This window comes from Centrocercus urophasianus, unplaced genomic scaffold (genome assembly GCF_019232065.1).
Source record: "Centrocercus urophasianus isolate 14NV4802_14NV808 unplaced genomic scaffold, USGS_Curo_1.0 seq_13, whole genome shotgun sequence".
NCBI lineage: Eukaryota > Metazoa > Chordata > Aves > Galliformes > Phasianidae > Centrocercus > Centrocercus urophasianus.
In genome coordinates, this window is record NW_024884475.1 from 12,163,979 (window position 1) to 12,186,078 (window position 22,100).

The 22,100-nt window shown below is 40.0% G+C and overlaps 1 protein-coding gene across 3 annotated transcripts; it reads left to right on the forward strand.

Annotated features, from left to right (window-relative positions):
- Nucleotides 1-10,007: 10,007 nt before the first annotated feature.
- ZNF518B (zinc finger protein 518B) lies at nt 10,008-21,800 on the forward strand. Of its 3 annotated transcripts, none has more exons than XM_042811481.1 (2): nt 10,008-10,065; nt 16,515-21,800. In XM_042811481.1, exon 2 carries the CDS (start codon nt 16,717-16,719, stop codon nt 19,966-19,968), a length of 3,252 nt encoding a protein of 1,083 aa, XP_042667415.1. In that variant the 5' UTR covers nt 10,008-10,065; nt 16,515-16,716; the 3' UTR covers nt 19,969-21,800. The 3 variants fall into 3 exon arrangements, with proteins under 3 accessions (XP_042667415.1, XP_042667416.1, XP_042667414.1); XM_042811482.1 differs by lacking the exon at nt 10,008-10,065 and adding an exon at nt 10,598-10,696; XM_042811480.1 differs by lacking the exon at nt 10,008-10,065 and adding an exon at nt 12,222-13,568.
- Nucleotides 21,801-22,100: the final 300 nt, after the last annotated feature.

Genomic DNA, 22,100 nt, shown 5'->3' on the forward strand with positions numbered 1-22,100 from the left:
TCGGTACCGACTTTAAAACTCCCGTATCCACCCCGCGTTTTTCTAAAAAACGTAACAGCAATTGTTGGGCTACCTCCCGCTCCATTCCGTCTGATGGAGATCCGCAATCCGCCTCCCGCGGTCACGCTCAGCTGGCCAGCTATTCACACAGGTTGCCCTCCGAATCTGCTCCGGTTGTCAACCGCGCAAGACTCGCAACGCCAGGTACATCAGTCAGGTCCCTGTTCGGGCGCCAAATGTCGGGAATAACCCACTTGGCCAGGGAAACCTGCTGATAAACCTGGGGAAGCACACCAACTCAATATGAGTGAACAGCTTCGTTTATTGTAAACACAGCAGACCTTATATAGATACAGAACCTGAAACCATGGTTATAAGCAACTCTATAAATCACATACCTAGGGTATAGTGTTCAGACAAGCATGTTGAAGGAACAAAAGCGAGCATTCCAGAAATCCATTTACCAAGCACCGTTGCTTAGATACAATCTATGCTACACTCCAAGCATAAACCGTCCCTGGCTCCTAAGCCACGCAAGCTAGTTCGAGCATCTTCTAGAAACCCAGATTCAGATACAGAATAAAACCCACTGCACTACACTATGTCACTACAGTTCTTGCAGCTTACCTGCTTGTGTGAAAGATCACCTCCTTTTATTTGTTTTGTATCTGCTGCCTACTTCTTTCATTTGAGAATAATATCGTTGTCTCTTGGATTGCTAGAAACAATTGTTCTCTATTTATTCTCTGTGTTGCCAATGGCAGTAGAGGTTGCTATTGTACTCCCTTCTTAATGGTTTATTTCTCATGCTAGCAAGTGTTTCCCACAGAACCGGTTCAGCTTCTGATAATCCCCACTGCCCTTCTCTGAGTCTGTTCTAGTGTCTGAGATGGGAGAATCATAAAAGCTGAGAGTACCCAAGGTGTGGGCACACTGCTTCCATACAGAAAAAAGTAATGTTCCCTGGTCTATTCTGTGTTCCTTTCTTTGTCATTTATAGCATTTTGTTTTCTGACTTGACCATTTGAACACTTCATTAAATTTTCCTAAAATTCTCATTTATAACACATATCTTTTGTCTGAAAGTTAGCAGCAGTCAGGCTGTTATTTTAAATGCACACTTTACCAGTGAGTAATTTGATCATTAATACTTTCTTCACTCTTGGTTTTGTTCCCAGTACACCTGGCCTTTGTTACCAATAACTCAGCGATGACTTTGAAAGCCTTGTTTTGCTTCAGATCATTTTCAGCAGCTGCCTGCTTCGCGTGTTGGAATTTCATATCCAATTATTTGATGTAAATCAAAGCTTCCAGGCTACTACTCAATTTAAATTCTGCTTCAAAGCCATGAGTAATTTGAAAAGAAAAGGTTAATATCCCCTTTTTGTATTCAGAGACATGTTTTAATTCAACATGGTTCTTATCACACAAAACAGTTGTATGTTTTCTACCTTAGCTGATATGCATATTTTTAGAACAATGTACTCTTGCACTTTTTCTCACAAAGAAATGTACATCAGTGTTTTTTCCCTTTTAAGTTAGTCTCGATCAGATCTATGATAATTTATTTTGATCCCACATTGTGTTTCCTCATTCCTGGGAAATATTTCTTCATTATCCACTTTTCTTTCTAGGACATGTATATTGTCTGTGGAATGTACTAGATATTCATTCAGAGCTTCAAAATGTCCCGAATTTCTGGATTCTTATTTTTTTACATAATGTTGTCATCTGACAAACTACTCTCAGTCTTGTTGCATTATTTTTTGAGATTCAGATGTCTTACTATGAAAACATTCAGAGTTCACTGCCCTGTACAACATTCTAAGCTATCTAATTCTAATTCTAATTCCAATTCTAATTCTAATTCTAATTCTAATTCTAATTCTAATTCTAATTCTCCTGCAATGGCCGATTTTTGGAGCTTTTGCAAATAATAATAATAATTTATATAAATAAATGGTTGCTGAATATTGCACTATAGCTTTTATTTTATTTTTTTCTTTCTTTTTATGAGCAGGACTCCCAGAAACTCTCAGTAACAACTCAAAAGTAAACTCGTGCCTTGATTCTAGTGGAAAACTGCTTTTTAATGTTCTATGCCTGAACTCAAGATCTTATGCAGAACAACTATTCTCTTTCAGGACTTTGTGAAATAAATTGATTTTAACTCAGGGACATGTTTTAACTGTACCAGTGCAGAATAAAAGGGAGTACAGTAAAGTGACAGCATAAGGAGCATCTCTATTGAAATGTGACTGTTGTGGGTTAACTTTATATGGCATATTTTCCTAGAGCGGCTGTAGAAGTCTATATCTTTCTTGAAAAAAAACAAAAGCCAATGTGCAGCTGCTAAGAAATGCATTCTAGCCTTGGAATTCCAATTTGACGAAAGATTTCCCTGTTGCAAACTTCATTATTTTACAAATTGTTTACTGCAACTAAAAATATCACTAACGATGCCTGTTGTGACATCAAATTGACTTCAAAAAGCCAAATAAGCTCATTACGTCTATTCCAAAGACTGGCTGCATACATTATCTGTTCAAAGTCTACTAACTGACTTTTATTTTAAAAACGTCCTTTCTAAAACTGTGCACATTTTCTTCAGTGATGATTACATGACTAAATATACATAAAAAGTAATTATAATTTAGAATACATTTATATCTAGGTCTCTTCTCATCAAAAGCTGCTCAGATTTATTTTCTTCTGATACAACTGGTAAGGGATGAAAAAAAAACAACAAAAAAACTAATGGTATATTGGTCATCAAATACGGAGGTCTCTGAGTATATAATATGCTGCAAGTACCATTTTCCACCCAATGTGATCTGAACTGTCCAGACTAATACGATTAAACCAGAATTAGAAAGGTAATTCTGGGACCCAAGAGATGTTTCAGTTATTCACCTCAGCTCTCACAAGGACCTCTTATGCATGGTGTTTTGAGCCTGTCTATGTAATGTAAGAGATTTAAATCTCCAAAGGCTGGGGGTAAAAGTAAGTAAGTGGTGCTGAAAAGTGGTTATACTTAAAAAATTTATTTCTTAGCCTTGTATAAAGTAATTTGCTGCTCACCACCTTTCTCTTCAAGGTACATTTAAAATAAAAATGTCTATAACTGCAGTGTGCAGGGAGCAAGTGTGACAGGATTTATCAAATCTAATTTCCGATAAACACTAGTGAAGATAACCCAAATTTGTAGCATTTAGTGTGCTGTACTCAGTGCTTAACAAATTGTTTTTTAAACGTGTGATTATCCAAAAGTTGTTAAGGCTCTCTTTTGGAGCTGTTTCGGCAATGTGAAGCAATGTTTCCTCCCATTATGCTTGGGGCTACATCTGAAGATCCAGGAATGTGGTAGTGTTTATTGTTTGACTGTATAAATCTGAAATATTATTTTCTTCTTCCTTAACATTAGATTATAGAGAGTGCAGGATTACTATAAAAGATCAATGAAATTCTTTGAACAGAATTGGTAGCTCACTAAAAAGAGAGTTTAATACATATACGTGACTCATCAAAGTGGTATTTGATATGCATTTACTGCTAACGTTGCCATACTGGCAGAAATGTTAAAAACCTCATGGGTCTTGAGCATGGAAAATTTTCATTCTGCAGCATTTTTTAAATTTCAACATCTTTTGCATCAAAGAATAAATGTGGAATAAATTCTACAATAATAGACTTCTTGGAAAACTGCTTGAAAAATTACACTCTCTTTCTGACTTGTATCACAGGGATGCACATCAGCTGTCAGAAGTCTGAGAGATTTTCTAGCAATCTACAGGTTTGGGAAAATGCTAAGATAGAAGCTATATAAAATTTTAATCTTCTCACCTTATCTGAGACATAAAAAGAAGACATGCCTTTTAAATGTTATTTTTGGGATGATATTCAGGATAAGGCAGTTTTGATATCACATTTCAGGGCTGTGTTGAAAGGCTTGTAATTCATGAAGCACACACCGTACTCAGCTCTGTGCTGACAAAGCAGCTCCAGGAGTTTAAGGTGCTGAACAAGAGAAAGAGAAGCTTGACTGAAGTAAGAGCTCATTATAGACCCTGAAAAATGCCTAATAATATTATTAACAGTTTAGGAATTAAAACTAATAAATACAGACGTGAAATGGAAGCAGCGTGGATGATCAGAGTTGTTCACAAGTGTACATAATGCCAAAAAAGCCATGACATGAATAAGGTGTGATTGTGAAGCGAGGGGTATTTTTCTACACTAGGCAAGACTCACAAAAGACTGTTGAAGAGACATGGTTAAATTTTTGAGTTGAATACCTGGTTGAAACTATGCATTATATTCAGAAATTCAGAGGTAATATGCTTATGTTGACTGAAAATTGAGTTGCAAATATACAAAATATACAAATATATATGCAAATATTAAAAAAAAAAAAAAAAAAAGATTTTTTTGGCAATCTTGAAACCTATTCTCAAACTCCTTTATCAAAACAGAAAGCATGGCTGCATATTTTTTGTTGTTCACAGGATTGTGTTTGGCCAGTGTATCACTGTGCACATAATTATTTGCCACAACTTGTGTTAAGTACTGCATTGTGTCCTCCTCATGCTTTGGTTTTAGCCCAGACAGTGCTGTCCACACAATGATGTGTAGTTGGGGCTGAGCAAAGAGTGTTTGCCTGCAGTTGTGCCAGGTCAGTTGGCAGGGAAGTGCCACCACGATGGTGCAGGGCAGGGGATGGGCTGCACATTGGTCATGTCTGCTCTAGGGCTTTTCTCAGCTCCAGAGCAGGTAGCACAGTGCTAGAAGGGGCTCTGATTCTGCTCCAGTCCCTTTGCAGGTGATAACTGCCTGTTGCCCTTTGCAAAACTGCCAATGTGAACTTTAAATTAATGATTGCATACAATTTGTTGAAAAGTTGTTGCTGAAGCTACCTCCTCCATTAGGTCAGTCCCAAGTTCTGCCCTGACTATAATCACCGCTGGCTTCTCACTTCCTTGGGTTAACATGATTTGAGTTCAGTTGTTAACCTGATTTTCCAAGAGAAGAAATTTTATGTGGTCAGTCTCCAACCTTCAACCTCATGTTTATTGCCATAAATTTTTTATTTGCTTCCCAAATTGAGCAAATTGACAAATAAGTACAGACTGAGTTAATTGTAAGACTGTAAAAATTGGTAATTTGCTGGAGGAAGGAGAACTAAAACAACCTAATCAGTTAGTATCTGTTCTGCCTTCTATTACTTGATGAGGTCATGAAAGCATGTTTTGCTTGACAGGAGCCAGAATGATGTGCTCTGATGTAGCTCAGGAACAGAGAGGAGTTAGGCTTTGTGCAAAGTTTTGGTGCAATGAAAGGAAATGCTCTCCCAGTTTGTGAGATCACAGAGAAATAAGGATGTAGGTGGAAACATTAGAAATGCAAAGCAAGAGAAGATAAAAAATAGATGAAACTTGCATTTTTATTTTTTTAAGGACTGAAGTATAAATTTCCTTATCTGAAGGTAAATGACCACTGGGGGATTTATAAAGCACCTCAATAACAAAACAAAAAGGTAATCTTTATAGGGAATAGGAGCAGGGTTACACGTTGACCACTAGAGAGCAACAGATAACCAGTAGTTGTATCCTCAGTACAGCAAAATCCGAGCAGTCTTCAGAGATGAAACGCTAAGCAATACATATGCAAACATTAACATCATAATATAACAGTATTCTCTTCCCACTTCTTAACAGTCCTAATGCCCTCCAATGAAAGAAAATAGCAGGAGTGAGCACTCTGGTAATCAGCAGCAACTTGCATCTGAAAGGTATCCTATAAAACATTCACTTTGCTTACCTACTTAAATCAGGTACCGTAAATCACTGAGACCAGCTGCAGAAATGTTAAGCTGGTTTCTTCTGTCTCTAAGTCCAAGCCTGAATTATGAAGGGGTGGGAAACGTTCAGAACTGAAACTTCTTTTGTTTCTATTTTAAATTCCCAATTTTGTTATTTGTGACTGCACATTTCAGAAAAGAAAGATTGAGTTTTCCTTTTCTAAGCGCTCTGAACTCTTATAATGTAGTCTATAAATACTACATTATAGTCTATAGTCTTACTACAGGAAATATATTACAACACAGTATATGTTCACCCTAGAAGCCAGAATGTTCCTGTATTGCAAGTGTATGTTCAATTCTCCATATAATTCACATCTACAAAGTATGTTCAAAAAGGTCAACCAGGGAATCAGGCCCAGTCAGCATGGATTTACGAATGGTAGATCCTGTCTGACAAACCTGATCTCGTTCTATGACAAGGTGACCTGCTCAGAGGAAGAGGGTCAGGCTGTCGATGTGGTCTACCTGGACTTCAGTAAGGCCTTTGACACTGTCCCCCATAACATTCTTGTGGAGAAGCTGGCTGCCCATGGTGTGAATGGGTGTACGCTCCACTAGGTGAAGCACTGGCTGGATGGCAGGGCCCAAAGAGTTGTGGTCAATGGAGTTGGATCTAGATGGCGGCTGGTCACGAGCAGTGTCCACCAGGGCTCAGTACTGGGGCCACTTCTGTTTAACATCTTCATTAATTATCTTGATGAGGGGATTGAGTGCATCCTCAGTAAGTTTGCAGACGACACCAAGCTGGGAGGGAGTGTTGATCTGCCAGAGGGGAGAAGGACACTGCAGAGGGGCCTGGACAGACTGGATCGATGGGCCAAGGCATGAGTTTCAATAGGGCCAAGTATTGGGTCCTGCATTTTGGTCACAACAACCCCAGGCAACCCTACAGGCTTGGGGAGGTGTAGCTGGAAAGCTGCCTGATGGAATGGGACCTTGGTGTTCTGATGGACAGTTGGCTGAACATGAGCCAGCAGTGTGCCCTGCTGGCCAAGAGGGCCAATGGCATCCTGGCTTGTATCAGGAATGGTGTGGTGAGCAAGACTAGGGAAGTCATCCTGCCCCTGCACTCAGCATTGGTGAGGCCTCACCTCGAGTGCTCTGTTCAGTTTTGGGCACCTCAGTTCAGAAAGGACATTGAGGTGCTGGAGCAGGTCCAGAGAAGGGCAACGAAGCTTGTAAAATCAGCCCTATGAGGAGAGTCTGAGGGAGCTGGGGCTGTTTAGTCTGGGGAAGAGGCGGCTGAGGTGCTTACAGTGAGAGCAGGGTTGGTCTCTTCTCACTGATGACAGGTGACAAGATGAAGGGAAATGGCCTCAAGTTGCACCCGGGTAAGTTTAGGTTGGACGTTAGAAAACAATTCTTTACAGAAAGGGTGGTTAGGCATTGGAATAGGCTCCCCAGGGAGGTGGTTGAGTCACCGTCCCTGGATGTGTTTAAGAGCCGTTTGGTTGTGGTGCTTGGAGATATGATTTAGCAGAGGGTTGTTAGAGTTAGGGTACTACGGTTAGGCTGCAGTTGGACTTGATGATCCTTGAGGTCCCTTCCAACCTGAGCAACTCTATGATTCTATGATTTGCAGAACACACATCCAAAGAAGCACTTTCCCCTCCATTCGCAGATTCAAATAGACTGTGCTGTTGCATTATCACAGCATATAGTGAAAACTTACCCATCTGACTATACATTTGATGAGAGAGGAGAATTGTTATGTGAGGGTGTTCCCATAGCTCAAGGAGAGATTCTGCATGTCTCCAAAACAGTGTCCTTTTTCATTGTCAACTTTTGTTATCACTACAGGCTTTCTCAGGTTTTCCAGTACATTTTTTTCCTGCTTTTTGGGACTTATGATTTTAGTAATACGCAAAGCAAAACTGTTCCAAGAAAAGCTCTTAGGGCATTTATACTCTTTGTTCTCTTTCCTACTTGGCCTTCTCCAAGCACAGATATTTCATAATTTTGCAGCTGAGAAGCAAATCTATAGCTCTACAGCAGCAAATCTGTGCCACTCTGTTTGCAGCCCTCCTCAATCTACAAGCCATGATCAGCATTCTTTATCAGATAATCTTGTTACTGAGTGGAAAGAAACGCAGGTTGACAGCAGGACAATCAGCAGCAGCAGAGTTGTGGTGAATTACTGGTAGGTGGGTATCGCACAGTGACCAATAATGCAGAGGACAGTGGAGTTACGAAGAAATAATAGATGTTGCAAATAGTGGAAAGGCATAATCTCTTTGCTGCAGTAACTAAAACTCACTATGAAATAAGGCACGCTACTTGCTTGCCATTACTAAGAAATGCCCCTTGCTTTAAGGTCCTCTGTGCAGGTGTCCACAAGTGCCTGAATAACACTGCTGCTACCTAGAGAGTCAGGGAGTCAGAGGACAAATAGAGAAGGAATGAATGACTTTGCAGGAGCAAGAATTCAGACATCAGCAAGGAAGTCTGGTCGATGGCAAAGGAAAGAGGAGAGGAGGTGATACAGGCAACAGCTATCTTCCCTGTAGTAGCCGAACTAGGCTGAATGCGAACGAGAAAGGGGAGAAAGGATCTCATCTGACTCACTTCTTTGAAGACAGTATCTATGTGACAGCGAAAGCAAATGAAGTAGCCGTGAAATGTAGAGAAGAGAGTGAATTTAGTGTAGCTGGAGGACACTCTGGAAGACGCAATTTGACTCAAGCTTTACATAACAAAGACTTTTCTGGGTGACATTGTTTAGTCTGGCCTTATCTAAATACTGAATGATCTATTTGCTTTTGCTACAGGCAATTGCCTTTCTAACCTCAGAACAGGCCAGCCACACACATCTAAGGAAGAAAGGTGAAAGTTAATCAGTGTCGTGTATCAGACAACTGGTTCCATTTCATGGTTACCTATCACTCTCAGATGTGTTAAAGATAGAGCTAGCTAAGCTAAAAACAAAACAAAACAAAGCAAAAAAAGAACCCCACTGTCTGACTAGCAAACTCTTTATTTCTTATTACTTGCGTTAGACTACTTTCTCTGTATTTTAGGAACGTTTCTGTTGATTCTAGTTTTCAAGAAAACTCTCTGGTAACTGTAGCCCACGTATTTATCTTCACAGAGCAGCTGACACAAGTCGTTAAGTGCAAATTGTCCTTCCTGGCTTTCATGTCATCCACACAGATAGTTCAGTTCACAGTGTTAACTACCTCAGAAACAAACTTGGCCAAGCAAAGGTCAGGCCACTCTCATAACCTATCTGCAACACAGAACACATTGAATGCTTACGATGCAGTAAGAACATAAAATACAACTGCTGTTGGTCAGGCACACCTAGAGAATGGCAAGGCTGGGTCAAGCCCAGAAGATGCAACTTACTGGCAGTTTGTATCACACAGAAACCATGTTAAAAACAAAAACAAAAAGGAAAAGAAGAAGAAGGAAAAAAAAAAGTGCAGCTGTGAAGTCATGTATTGTAAAGCTCCATTTTAAGGACACTGAAAGGACTCTTGATCCAATGTTAAATATGGCTTCCTCTTTAAGCAGAGTAATTAGATACTGTTGTGGCTTTAAATGGACTTTTAGGAGGTGAAGTTCCAAAATATTAAGCTTTTTTTCCTCTCCCTTCTGTTTAAAGAAGTTGTTTTTGTCTGATTTAAAGTTTGAGTTTTATAGGAAGCAACTGGAAACCAGCCATCAGAACACCATGCTGCTGTCTGGCTGAGCGAAATTTAAGCCCACGTCCCATTCTAACGGAACACGACGAGTTCAGTGGGAGCGCAGAGAGATACTGTAACCAACAGACATTCGTTCAGTCTTCTGTGCCGTCAGAACCCTTTGCTACAAAGGAGAACGAAACGCAGCACAGTAGGAGCCGTGACATCAGGCCGCTCTCATGGCAAGAGGAGATGAAACGAGATCTTTAAGCGTCCTACAAGCCAGCGCAGCCCACGGTGCCATGACCCGCGCTCCCCGTCGCAGCTCGAGGTGCCCCCGCAGTGCCGCGCTCTCCCCCCTGGGGTCCCCACCACGCCGGACCGGGGCGCGCCACGCGCCTGCGCCACCGCCGCCGAGCGTAGAGCGCTGCTGTAGAGCTCTACACGGCGCCGCCGGCGGGAACGGCAGCGCAGCGCTGGCCAATGGGCGCTCTGCCGCCACTGAGGTCAGTTCCGCTGGCTGGCGCTGCGCTCCGCCGAGGCTGCGGCGGCGACGAGGGGCGCGGGTGCGCCCTCGCTGGGGTAAGTAGCGCGGGGCCGTGCGGCCGCCGAGCTGGGGCAGCGGGAGGAAGCGTGCGGCTGGAGACGAGGGGCGTGCGGGCGGCCGGCCGGTAGGGTCTTCCCGGCGCCGCTGTGGGTGACGGCGCTCGTCTCGTTCTCCGAGCCAGGTAAGGTTCCTCCAGACCGCCGCCGCCGGCCGCGCACGAGCCGCCGCCCCGCCTGTCCGCGGCGGGAGAACCGGGCTCCCCGCGGCGAGTGTGGGCCGCGGCGTTGCTCGGTGCTGCCCCCCGCCGGCCGCCGCCGGCACTGCGCGCTAACGCGGGCGGAGCCGCCTCCCCGCCGGCGGCGGCGGCAGAGGGCGAACGTTTGCGCGGAGTGCGGAGGATCCGCCGAGCGGCGCGCCGGGCAGCGGCTGAGCGCTGCCTCTTGGAGATACACCCCGAGCGGGGGCGGCCCCGCGTTCTCCACGGGGCGGCAGCGCGGCTGCGTGGGTGGGCGAGCCGCCCCCAAATGGGATTATTTTGTTGGTGTTGTGCGGCGGATGCTGCCGGCTCGCGGGCGCCATGAGGCAGCGGTGGAGGCGGCTGCACTGCGAGGCTGTTGTCTTGGCTTGGCGTCCTGGCTGCTCGTCCTGAAGAAGAACAGCTTTCGGGTTAGTAGCCGTGTTACTGAGCAAATGGGGCGTTCTGCGCCCTGCATGTGTATGTTTAATGCTTTACAGTATTCGGACGGAAGGTTCTCTTAATTAAATCCTACGTTTAATTTTGTTGCTAGAGAATGTATCATAAAAATGTATGGCATTGGTTGCTTAGGGCTATTTTCATATATAAAGCGACTTAGAATTCTTTTAAAAAATAGATCTGTGTTATCATGGAGGTAGTCTAAGTGCTTTAATGCACGCTTTTAATAAAAATAAGTCTTTTTTTTTTCTTCTTTTTTTCAATTAAGAAGACTGATGGTATTCCATAGGGATTGCTGGTGTTCTATTCTGCATTGTTACTACAATGCCAGGCTGTGGTCAAGGCCCTTTTTCCTGCAGATCCTTATGTAAGTGGCCAATTTGATCAGGAATTGAACACGGCGATGAGTTTTGCTGTCTCCATGAGTGTTTGGAGGACTGGGCACAGAGGAATACGTGTTTTCATTGAGCTCTTTAGCCCTTCCTCTGCTATTATCTGCGGTGCCATGTTTCCTTGCTTTGTTGCTTGCAGGCCTTAAAGCCTGGAGCGAGGTAATGCAAATGCTACTCAATCCTTGGGATGTACAGAAAGATTTTTAGAGAAATGGCTGTCAATTCTGTGAAATAAGATGATGTGCAGCATAAATCTATAGGATGATTGTATATTGTATGAGAAATTGTACTAGCATCTTCTTGGGCACTGTCAAAAATAACTACTTTGATATAGTGATTATACATCAGAGTGCTTTGCTTGCTGTGTTACAGTAAGACCATCAATCAATTGGAGTATATGTCGGAGTCTTTTATGTATCAGATATAGCTAGGCCTGTGGCCCAGAGCCTTAGAAAAGCAGACCTTGGTTTCAGTAGAGCACTGCATAATGCACTTAATATGCACTTGCCTTCCATAGATGCCTGCAATGTTAATTAGACAATTTTTTGCCTGTGCGTTAGGAAAACAGTTACTTTTAATCAATATTTTGCATAACTTCATACTGTAAGTGTTAAAAATTCTGAATGTAATTATTTTCATGAGCAGTGAAATAACTGTATATTCTGTAATAAACGTGAGCTCTAAAAACCTGGTATGTGGTCTTTGCTCTTCTCCATTCCCTACGTTGACACTCCTCATTCATTTTGGTGGAAAGGCTTCATGTGAATTTCAGATACAGAGAGCACTGCGTCTGTGTGATTAGCTGTCATTTTGAAACAATGCATATTTAAGAAGAATGATAGATAAATAAACGTGGTGTATTTGAATCACTGGTTTTTAATACAAAATCAGTTATTTTGATTAGTTTAATATGTTAGTCTAGCACTTTCCTAGTCATGAGGCCTAAAGCTGTGACTGATTATTACATGGTTTTGTCAGCAGGACAGTTAACTGCTTAACAGAGACATCCAACCAATGTTAAATGGGCAGTATATGGCATAGCATACAGATGTGGGAAGCAGATGAGATAGGTTTACGTGGAGATTTAAGTTCTGCCGTAGAGATTCACTCTTCCTGATTCAGCGATGTGCAGTGTCTTCCAATTCTTTATAAATCTTTCTTAAAAAAAAAAAAAAAGTCTTGCATGGGTTTTTTGGTACAAAAGCAGGCCTTGATTGTTGGGTGCAGGCTATGAGCGTAGTATGTGAGAAGTGTGCGCTTTGCTGATGCAATTTGATCATATGTGATAAAAGCATATTGCTTGTCACATCCATTTTTTTTGATAGCAGTGCATACTTTGAGCACGTGCTTGACAGGAGTGAATAGGAAAGTTTGGTTTATCTTCTTTTTGTTGTCTTTTTTTTTTCCCCCCCAAAATTAAGATCTGTGGTATTTTGAGGTATTTTCACACACATTTTCCAAATCTGTTGTTGTAAAGACAGTGATTGGAATTGATTTTTGACACTTCTAATATATTTTACTTTGTTCTTCATCTGTCCCAATCCCGCAGTAGCAATTCAGAATCCTTGTGGACTTTCAAATCTTATTTCAATGTTATCTTTGTTTTGCTCTGTGTGCCCTGGATTTGGTTGTAACTTGAAGAATACAGTATATATCATTTCATTAAATCTTCTGGAGCATGTCTGTGCTAATACTTTTAATTACCTCAAAAATTCTTCTGGGTATTCCTCAGGCCTCTCCCCCTCAACCATTCTTGCTGATATGAAGTGAATGGATGTTGGATTATTACACCACCTTTCTGTGTGTATGTTGTTGGTTTCATTTCTCTGAAGTAACCAGGAAAGACAAATAAATTTCAGTCTAGTAAAAAAGGCAAATTAATTTCAGTTCAGTAAAAGACATTTTACAGTATATGTTGGTTTAGCCAAAACAGCGATAAAATTGAATGCTTTGTATCCAGTCATTTCTGAGTACTGAATAGTTAATAAGAAAAGATAGGTAGACAAAACTGTGGAGACAACAGGGGATGTCATTTCAGCAGCTGCTGGTTATTTTGTTCTTTTTTTTACCACATACTCGGTCTGGATGAGATGAAGTTAAAATTTTTCAGTGCAGTGTGTCTGATGCGGTGTTTTGAAGTTGTGGCTAAAACAGCACTGATGATATGCCAGTATTTTGGCTGTTGTTGAACAGCGTTTGCGTAACGTTGAGGCTTGCCCTTTTTCTCCTTGCAGCCCTCCCCCACCTCACAGAGAGTAAGTTAGGAGTGAGCTAGAAGGCGCAGTGCTGCGACAGCTGGCTAGGATCGGTCAGAGGGGCGGTCCATACCGTACGACGTCATGCTCTGCAGTAACAACTGGAAGGGAAGGATAGAGAAGGGGAGAGGGGGCTTGGCTTCCAAGGTGGTTGGTGCTCGTAGACAGGCTGGACATCGATCTGCTTGTGGGAGGCTGTAAGTGATTTTCTTTACACCACTGCTTATCCTACCTCTGGCCTCTTTCCTTTATTGAATGTCTTTGTCTTGACCCATGAGTTTTCTTGCTTTTGTGCTCAAGTTCGCCCTCCTTCCTGCACAAGGAGGGGTGGGAAGTGAGCAAGCAGCTGTTTAGATGATGGTTGGGTTTAACCCACTGCATGTCTGAAATGCATTTGCAGCACTCAACATTAAAAACCTGGTTTCTAACAACTCCATTAGAACATTATTACAACATAGCATTTTTCACAGATCTGAATAAAAGCTTACGTTTATTGTTACACCCATTTTCTCTTTTCCCCAAATGTCGAGGTACTTGAGTTGGGAAAGATTTTAAAGATTACTAACCTGTTCTTTGAATTAATTAATTAATTTTATTAAATAATTATTTAAAAGAGGTAATTCAAAGAACAGGCTAGTAATCTTTCAGTCCCTTCTTGGGCTGAGCAATCCAGATCTGCCTGGGCAACTGAAGCATTTGTCAGGTGTTTGACAACCTCTGTTACTGTCTTGTTTTTTAAAGGTAATGGATCCATTTTCATGTTGTCTTGTAAGGTGAAGTTTACAGTGTTAATTAAAAAAATACAACACTTTTTTTTTGTGATGTCTATAAAGTGCTCTATGCTTATGTGTTGGTCAGTTGATGTCAGGTGTAGTTTCAGTAAGATAAGAAGTTACAGCAAAAACAAAAAAGCGAAGACGATCTTAATTGGATTTCACCCATCCTTCCCAAATACAGTTCTGATTACTTCTTAGAGCTGTAGAAATTCTTGAAGCATTTTCGGTCTGGACACAACGCTACAGCTTATTGAGGGCTCATAGCATTTTTATCCTGAAATGAAGCAATGGATCTCGTGGACATAGACCTGTCATCAGTCTTACATGTCAACAAGATTCATCTCAAGTCTGAGAAGTGATATTTGTAGATGGGAAGTGCAGTCCGTCCAAGATGATCAGAATTATTTGTTTTATTTTATTCTTTATGCCCTCTGTTATCCCGATTCTAATGTTATGAACATTAGATTTGAAAACGCGCGCACACACACAATAACAAAACAAACAAAAAACCCCAATCCCAAACTACACGCACAAAAAACGTTCAGATCATGATCCAGTAATGTATTCTTTCCTTGTTCCAAGGAAGCTGCCCTGTGTGATTTGTTTTTCACACAGGGATGTAGCTACAGGTGTCTGCATTGCAATGAAATGAGATTGCTACAGTCACAGGAACTTCCTGCTGATGAGTTGTATAGCTTTGCAGCCATCCATCTGCTAGAGACTGAAAATACTATTATCTTGTCTTTAACCAGTTTTCTAATTTCTTATTGTTGTTTGAGATTACTTCAGTATATTTGCTTTTTGCAGAGTTCCATCTCTAGGGCAGCGTTCTCACAGTAGTTAGGAATATTAGCAGATAGAGCACAGATAGACGTAAGAAAAACTTAATGGATTAGGTGCTCATTCTCAGGCACTGTAAAGATGTTCCATAGTATAAACTTCTCATTCTGTCAGTATTACAGTAATAGGATGCTACTTTGTGATCTCAGCTTTGTGAGAGGGCTTTGGAACCCAAATCAAGTCTGTCTCTGGATAGATGTGGAGAAGAACTAGCTCCCAGGTGCAGAAATGCCCATCTTCTTTAAGATGTATTAAAATGGAGCAGATCTGTGTAACAGTATGTCTTTAAGCGAGAAAATTTCAATAAGAAAGGTATTGAATTGAGTTGTTCTTGCTGTTAGCTTTAGATTTTATCTTATGTATGTCTCAAAAGCAAACATTTTTTTCTGTTTTCTAAGTATCAGTGCTCTTATAGTTCTGGCAAAAGCTTTTGAAGCAGAGATCTTTTTCATGTTAAATATATAAAAGAGACGGTAAAAGTTCTAGAAGCTTTGAGGCCAAACATGCTGCACAAGTTAACAGAGTGGTTTTGCATTGATGTTACTGTTTTACCTCTGTCTTCTCTTGCTTTGCTTATTTTACTTGATTGACACAGTTTGTACTGTCAGGTTGGAATGAATTGTTTATATGGTTGTTGACATACGTAGAAGTGATTGTTTTGTGTTATTAATAGGAGTGAAAGCAATTACTTTTTGCAGCTGCTGACTGTTTTAAATTAATTATGTTGTTGTAGCTTATTATTTTGAGAATATGTGAAGTAGAATTTGCATGTGATTATGTATTAGCAAGACTGGACCTGAAACATTGGTATTGTTCTTTTCTAAAGAATTTCCATCTGTACTTCAGGAATTTTTACTTAAAAGTCTTTGATTTTTAAAAGCAATCTCATAGTTTTGTTTTTCTAGTAACCCTTGTGGTCACTGAAGTCTTACCTCCTGGGATTCACAAATGAGTGGTACCTGTAATGTTTTTTTAATGTCTTTTCTGTGCTGCCAGTATATTTTTGGATCACATACTTACTCATTTTCAAGCATTGTAAAGGTGTTTTGTAGTTTAAAGTTCTCGATCTGGTAGTATTATAGTAATTGGATGCTGCTGTGTGATCTTGGATCTATGAGAGCTGTTCTTAAAACTATCCTTAACTGTATATTCTGTCCTTGACTGTATATAGAACTGAAAGCAAATTCTATTGCTGAGTTCCGTTATGAAGTGTCCTCCTAGTTAGGCTTGAATACATCTTCTTAAATGTAAAGTCCTTATGACATGGAAGAAATAGCATACGCTCTGTAGGTTTTGATAAATATCAGATCAGTTTGTGAATTTATGAGCACTGACGATGAGCAAATACTAAGGGATTATTTAACTGATCATGTTTTACTTAGAGTTAATGATTCTTTGTGCATGGTAGAACCGTCTTAATATATTAACAGATTTGCACAGTGTAATTCGGCCGTAGTTTGCTAATAGTTGACTAGTTCAATGATTAGTAAATCATAACTGACTTTTCTTCTGCTCTCTATTCTTTAGTGCTGCAAGTTGATTGAATAAAATTAAGAACGTGGACTATAATATGGATGCAATTCCTTGATCACCATTTCTTCCAAAGAGCATATTTTGCGGATTGGTGGACTGAGCGAGTAATTGATAAGCTGCATGCACCAGACTAACATCAGGAAAACATTCTGTTGCTGCTGTTTGACAAAGCTGGTGCAGATTTGCATCTTCTGAAATGCAGTTGAAAAAAATGAGGGAAATTCTACCAAGATTGTACCCTGGCCAAGTTAATGGTAAAAATAATTCCTTAACTACATCCCCAAAGCAATCGTTTGAAGATAAAACAAATCCATCAAATGGTGATGATAATCAGAACTACTGTTACCAGGGGACTGAGGCTGAGAATAGTAAGCTCTCATTGATAAGCTGTATAAAATGCAGAACTATTCAGAAAATTTCAAAGCAAGATTTAGAAAAGCATAAGAAAGTTGGGTGGACTGAAGACAAAAACTTCATCTGCAAGATGTGCAGTCATATTACACCGCCTGCTTTCCATTTTGTCCCCGAAGGTGCCAATGCCGTGGACTTCGAAAAACATGATAAAACTTACCCAAGGAAAAAACAGAAAGCATTTAAAGTTAAAAACTTTTTGCCCGGTAAATACTACTGTGATAAATGTAGATTTTCAACAAAGGATCCTTTGCAGTATAAAAAGCATGTAAGTCAACATGAAGAAATTAAATTTATTTGTTCCTATTGTAATTATATATCCTACACCAAAGGTGAATTCCAGAGACATTTGGTGAAGCACACTGGAACTTTTCCGTATCAGTGTGAATACTGTGAATATGGTGCTGTTAGGCATGATTATATAGTGAAACATACAAGAAGAGTGCATGAAGCGCCCAAAAAACGGCTGTCAAATACTGGCTTAAAACGTCAGCAAAAGAAGTCTTGCTTACCAAGTCAAAGCACTTTATTTGAAAAGCAGAAATATGAAGAAATTACTTTTCAGAATGAACTTTCAAATTCGTCTTCAAATATCACTTGTGAGACTCCAGATAAAGTGACTAAAATAATCTCTTCATCTCATGATATAGGTAGCATCAATACAGCTTCAATGCAGAATAAAACAATATTGGAGCCATCTGAAATAAACATGTGTGAGAATCAGAGTGTGGAAGTTGAGGTTTATTCTCCAAAAATGGAGCCTTTACAACCTGGAATGCCTTTAACTGTAATTGCACCGTCTGAACTTGTAGTTCCTTCTAACTGTTTAGCTCAGATAGTAGAAATTAAAATAGTGAATGGAGCTCAACAGCTGGTTCTTAAACTGATTCCTATGAAAGAAGCAGCTTGCAGGCCTGTGAACTGTGCTGAACTGGGACTTGAGAATCAAGGTACAGAGCGAAGTGCAGAAGGAAAAAAAACATCTGTATCTTCGAATGAATTACTAACCATGGAAGTGAATGTAGACAAGTTATCCAGTATTAATAATCAGCTTAATTTAGACAGCAAGTATGACAAGAATTCTGAATGCCTTTATTCATCCGATTCTCAGTACTCAGACTGCAACTCTGCATCAATTCAGAAAGAGGATTCATCAAAATTATGCCTTCATTTGGTGAAAGGTATTGATGTGCATTCAGGTGTTATAGAACTTTGTTCTCAGTCTTTGGTGACTAATAGTACTGAAAAAAAAAGTGGTCTTAACTCACCCAAGTGGGAAGTGGATGGAAAAAATAACTTGCGTTACGATTTGTATTGTTACGAAGAAAGTGTGGATAGATCTCGTCAAAAGTATGCCGCTGTTTCTGAAGATAAAAGTTCCAAGAACAATTCAGTAAAGACTACTCAGGAGGGGAAAAATTTCTACTCTTCTGCTGTCCTTAAACAAAAAGATATGTTTCCGGTAAAGAGGGATGACAAAGAATGTAGGAGTCTGATAGTCAACTCTGCAGAAACGCATTTAGCTGCTAAGGGTTTTGATAGAAAATCTGTTATATGTTCTGAAGCAGAAAAAAACTTTCATGTTACTAAAACTTCACCTTGGGAGGACATGACTTTTAGCTTTAGCAAAGTGAAGAAAGCCGAGACTGTAAATCAAAAAAATAATCTTCTTCTGGAATCACTAGAATTGCAGAAAATGGAGAATAAGAACAATCCTTTTGAGGGACCTGTTATTTCATCTGTATTTTCTCTTAGCTCTGGGACTGAAAATGTTCCAGAGGGCATCAGATGGGATGATACAACACGCAATAAGAAGTCAACAACGTTGCTGTGTAGAAAAATTGCTCAGCTTATGTCTGCTGCTGAATCTAACATGAAATCTATGCCATTGAGATGCCAAGCTTCTAGTAAAAAGATGCATTTCCCTCAGGAAAATTCAGCAAGCTGTGAGAGAGTTGCTTCTGCCACTGAATTGGAACAAGCTATGTCTTTCCCTCAAGTGCACGGTAGAAATAATGTAACTGGTAGTGATGAACACAGTAATGAGCAGCTACTTACATTTGCAAGAACATCTAAAAGCAGGATGACTAAAAATTCCAATGTTGCTTCTCCAGTGTTTATCCCCAAAGGGACAATGCTGAGAGTGCTCAATGCTACTAGCAGTCAGAACTCCAGAGGAATAGAAAAAATGAGCGAAGCTTCAGCTCCTTCTGCGTATTGCAATGAGATGCTTCTGCCTCGTCCGGTTCCTGTCAGTGTTTCTGAGAAACTTAGCAGTAATTTGCCGTGTTTGCCTAATCAGAGTGATCCAAATACTCAGTCCCGAAATATATCGCTCAGGCAAAGACCAAAGCGAGAGATGAATGCTAAAACTAGTAGCAAGCAAACTGTTATATCATATCAGAAAAATGGCGATGTAAGCAAGCAAAGCAAACACTATTCAAAAAGTCAGCAAGGACACAAAAATAAGGTAAAACAAGCAGGTTTCAGGGAACTTCCAAAGAGAAAAACAAGAACACAGTCAGAAACCAGTTCAGGTTCTGACATGTCCTATCTACTGACAGCAAGACGTCTTCGGCTTGTCCCTCTGAGAATGAATCAGTTGATTAAATGCCCTCGTCGTAACCAGCCAGTTGTGGTGCTAAACCATCCTGATGTTGATACCCCAGAGATAATTAATGTAATGAAGACTATCAACAAATATAAAGGTCATGTCCTGAAAGTAGTTCTCTCAGAAAGGACAAGTAGTTGTCTTGGTGTCAAACGTTACCGAAAGCGTCTTACTCTTCAGAATGCTGAGACAGGAAGCCAAGCAAAAAAGCAGAGTATGCTAAAAATGAAACTGAAAAAGACCCATAAAAACAACTACCAGGTGGTGGAAGCCTCACCAGCTGAAGCACTTCAGTGTGTGTTTAAGTGCTGGTTTTGTGGAAGAGTATATGCGGACCAAGAAGAATGGATAAGTCATGGACAGAGGCACTTGATAGAGGCAACCAAGGGTTGGGATGTTCTTTCGCTTCCAGTAACAAAGCATTAATTGAGAGACTAGTTTTGTCTATTTGTTTTTACTCTTAATTTCAATGAGTGCCGTTAATTTCCTTGGAAAACAAGATAGGAAAAACTGCTTTACTTTGCAAGAGAATCTGTACTGTTAGAAAGCAGAAAGGAGAGCAGAGCTGTTGAGTTATTTAGAAGCTTACGCTGTGAACTAAGCACTACTTTGCACTCCCATGTTTGAAACTTTTATTGGAGGTCAGCTTCATCTTTTCCGTAAGACAAATTTGAAAAGAATTTGCTATGCAAACATTTTTCTTGTTGCCATTATCTGTTCTAGGATTCTGTGCTGTACCTGGTTTCTGCTGGGTCTGTACAAATAAAATCCTAGACTATGATATCTGTCTAACATGGTTTAATTTGTTTTATTACAGCATAGTATTTCAGAGATTAGGCATACATGTAATGAACAGCACCTTCAAATCCTCTGTGGGCTGCAAGTGTATATCACAGGTTTTAATGGCAATTCAGGCACAAAATATAGGAAGTAATACTTAAATTCAAGCACTCATTTTCAGTGGAAGAAGACCACTGACTTTAAAGGAATAAAAGGCTGTAAATGAGAAATCTGTGAGATGAGAGTTACTCCCACTAGGTAAAATAGCACTAAAATGCTTAATTTTTTCTAGTACTTAGTTTTTACCTAGCTTGTGTTGCATAGATGTGAGAAAAAAGAGCACAACCATGCCAGCCTTTTGAACTGCTTTTGGTGAGCAGTCAGGGTTGGTTGGAGGACACATTAAACTTGGACTGAGAGGAGAGGAACTTTTCTGTGTGGTCTCAGACTTCAGAACTCTAATGCTGGATGTGTATTGTAAGTTTGAACCGGAACTACTGTTTCGAAACACTGGTAGTTCCTAGCTCTTCATTTTCACTGTTGGTGCATTTTTGTAAACAGTTTAACTAAGCTGGGAATATTTTTCTATATACTCTGGTGGATTATTCATTGTTTTGATAAAGTATGTATGGTATCTGTATTGAAATGTAAATATTTTAAGACTTCAAAGTACGACAAAGCTAAACAGTTAAAAGGTTGCTTTCCAATAATTTTGCAATACTGTTAAAATTGTTCAGAGACTTGGTGCTTTAAGTGAGACCTTCTTCATCAGACATTGGAAAATTTTATATCATTTGTATCATAGGCTAATGTATTCCACAGAACAAACTTCCTTTTCTCTGTTTTGTCAGTAATAATGAAAGGACAGTTCTCATTTTTGTATTCAAATGGAATTATATTTTTTTAGATGGGTACACTAGAGGGTTTTTTCACTTCATGTACTTTTATGCCAAACCTAACAGTACTATTTACATTTTTTATTCTGAAAATAGTTTCCATTTTAAAACTCTGGCATATCACATACAATAAATATTAGAACTGTTAACATAAGAAAAATATGGCTAAAATCCCTCCTTTGTTAAACTCTTTCAGTCCAGGTTACTGTCCGTATTAATTTTGTTTTTGTAGAAGCTACAAAATAAATGGCTTTGAATTTGCTTCTTAAGAGTTGTTGCTGGCAAAATAAGAACATTCTTTATGAAAGCTGTACTCTGTGTGTGTGTGTGGAAAAAATGTTGCTGCTCAGTGTTATAAACTAGGTGGGTTAAGTATACTAATAACGTGTGTCTTTAGTAAGCAAGTTTGCTGTTTTGGTGAGCATCTACGAAGCTTTGTGTGTCTCTGACATCGTCTGCTGTCTGAATTGTTAAGCTGTTCTTTTTTATTGTGGGTTTAACTTAGAAAAAAATATTTTTCTTTTAATGTAAAATCCTTTCTTAAGTTAAATTGTATGGTGACTATAAAAGCCTGAAAGCAGATTATGTCATGCCTCATTTCCTTTTTGAGTTCTGCTAAACTCAGCAGAACTCTGATGGTTAGATAGTGTCATGTCAAAATAGTTTCCTCCAAGTTTGATAGTCCCAGTGGTTTGAGAGAAGTAAGTACAATGAATGTTCTTTTGTGTTATGATGCAGCGTGGAGAAATGAAAAGGTTGCAAGGAAGTCAGCAACCAACTGCTCTGATTAGTTTGGTTCCAGTTTGTGCCACTGCACAGCACTGTGCATCATAAGTTGGGTTGGAATCTCATGGTCTGGGCTTTAATGTTTTAATTCTTCCA

Excerpts from the sequence above, each read along its gene's own strand:
- ZNF518B (XM_042811481.1), top strand. The coding sequence starts at position 16,717 with ATGCAGTTGAAAAAAATGAGGGAAATTCTACCAAGATTGTACCCTGGC.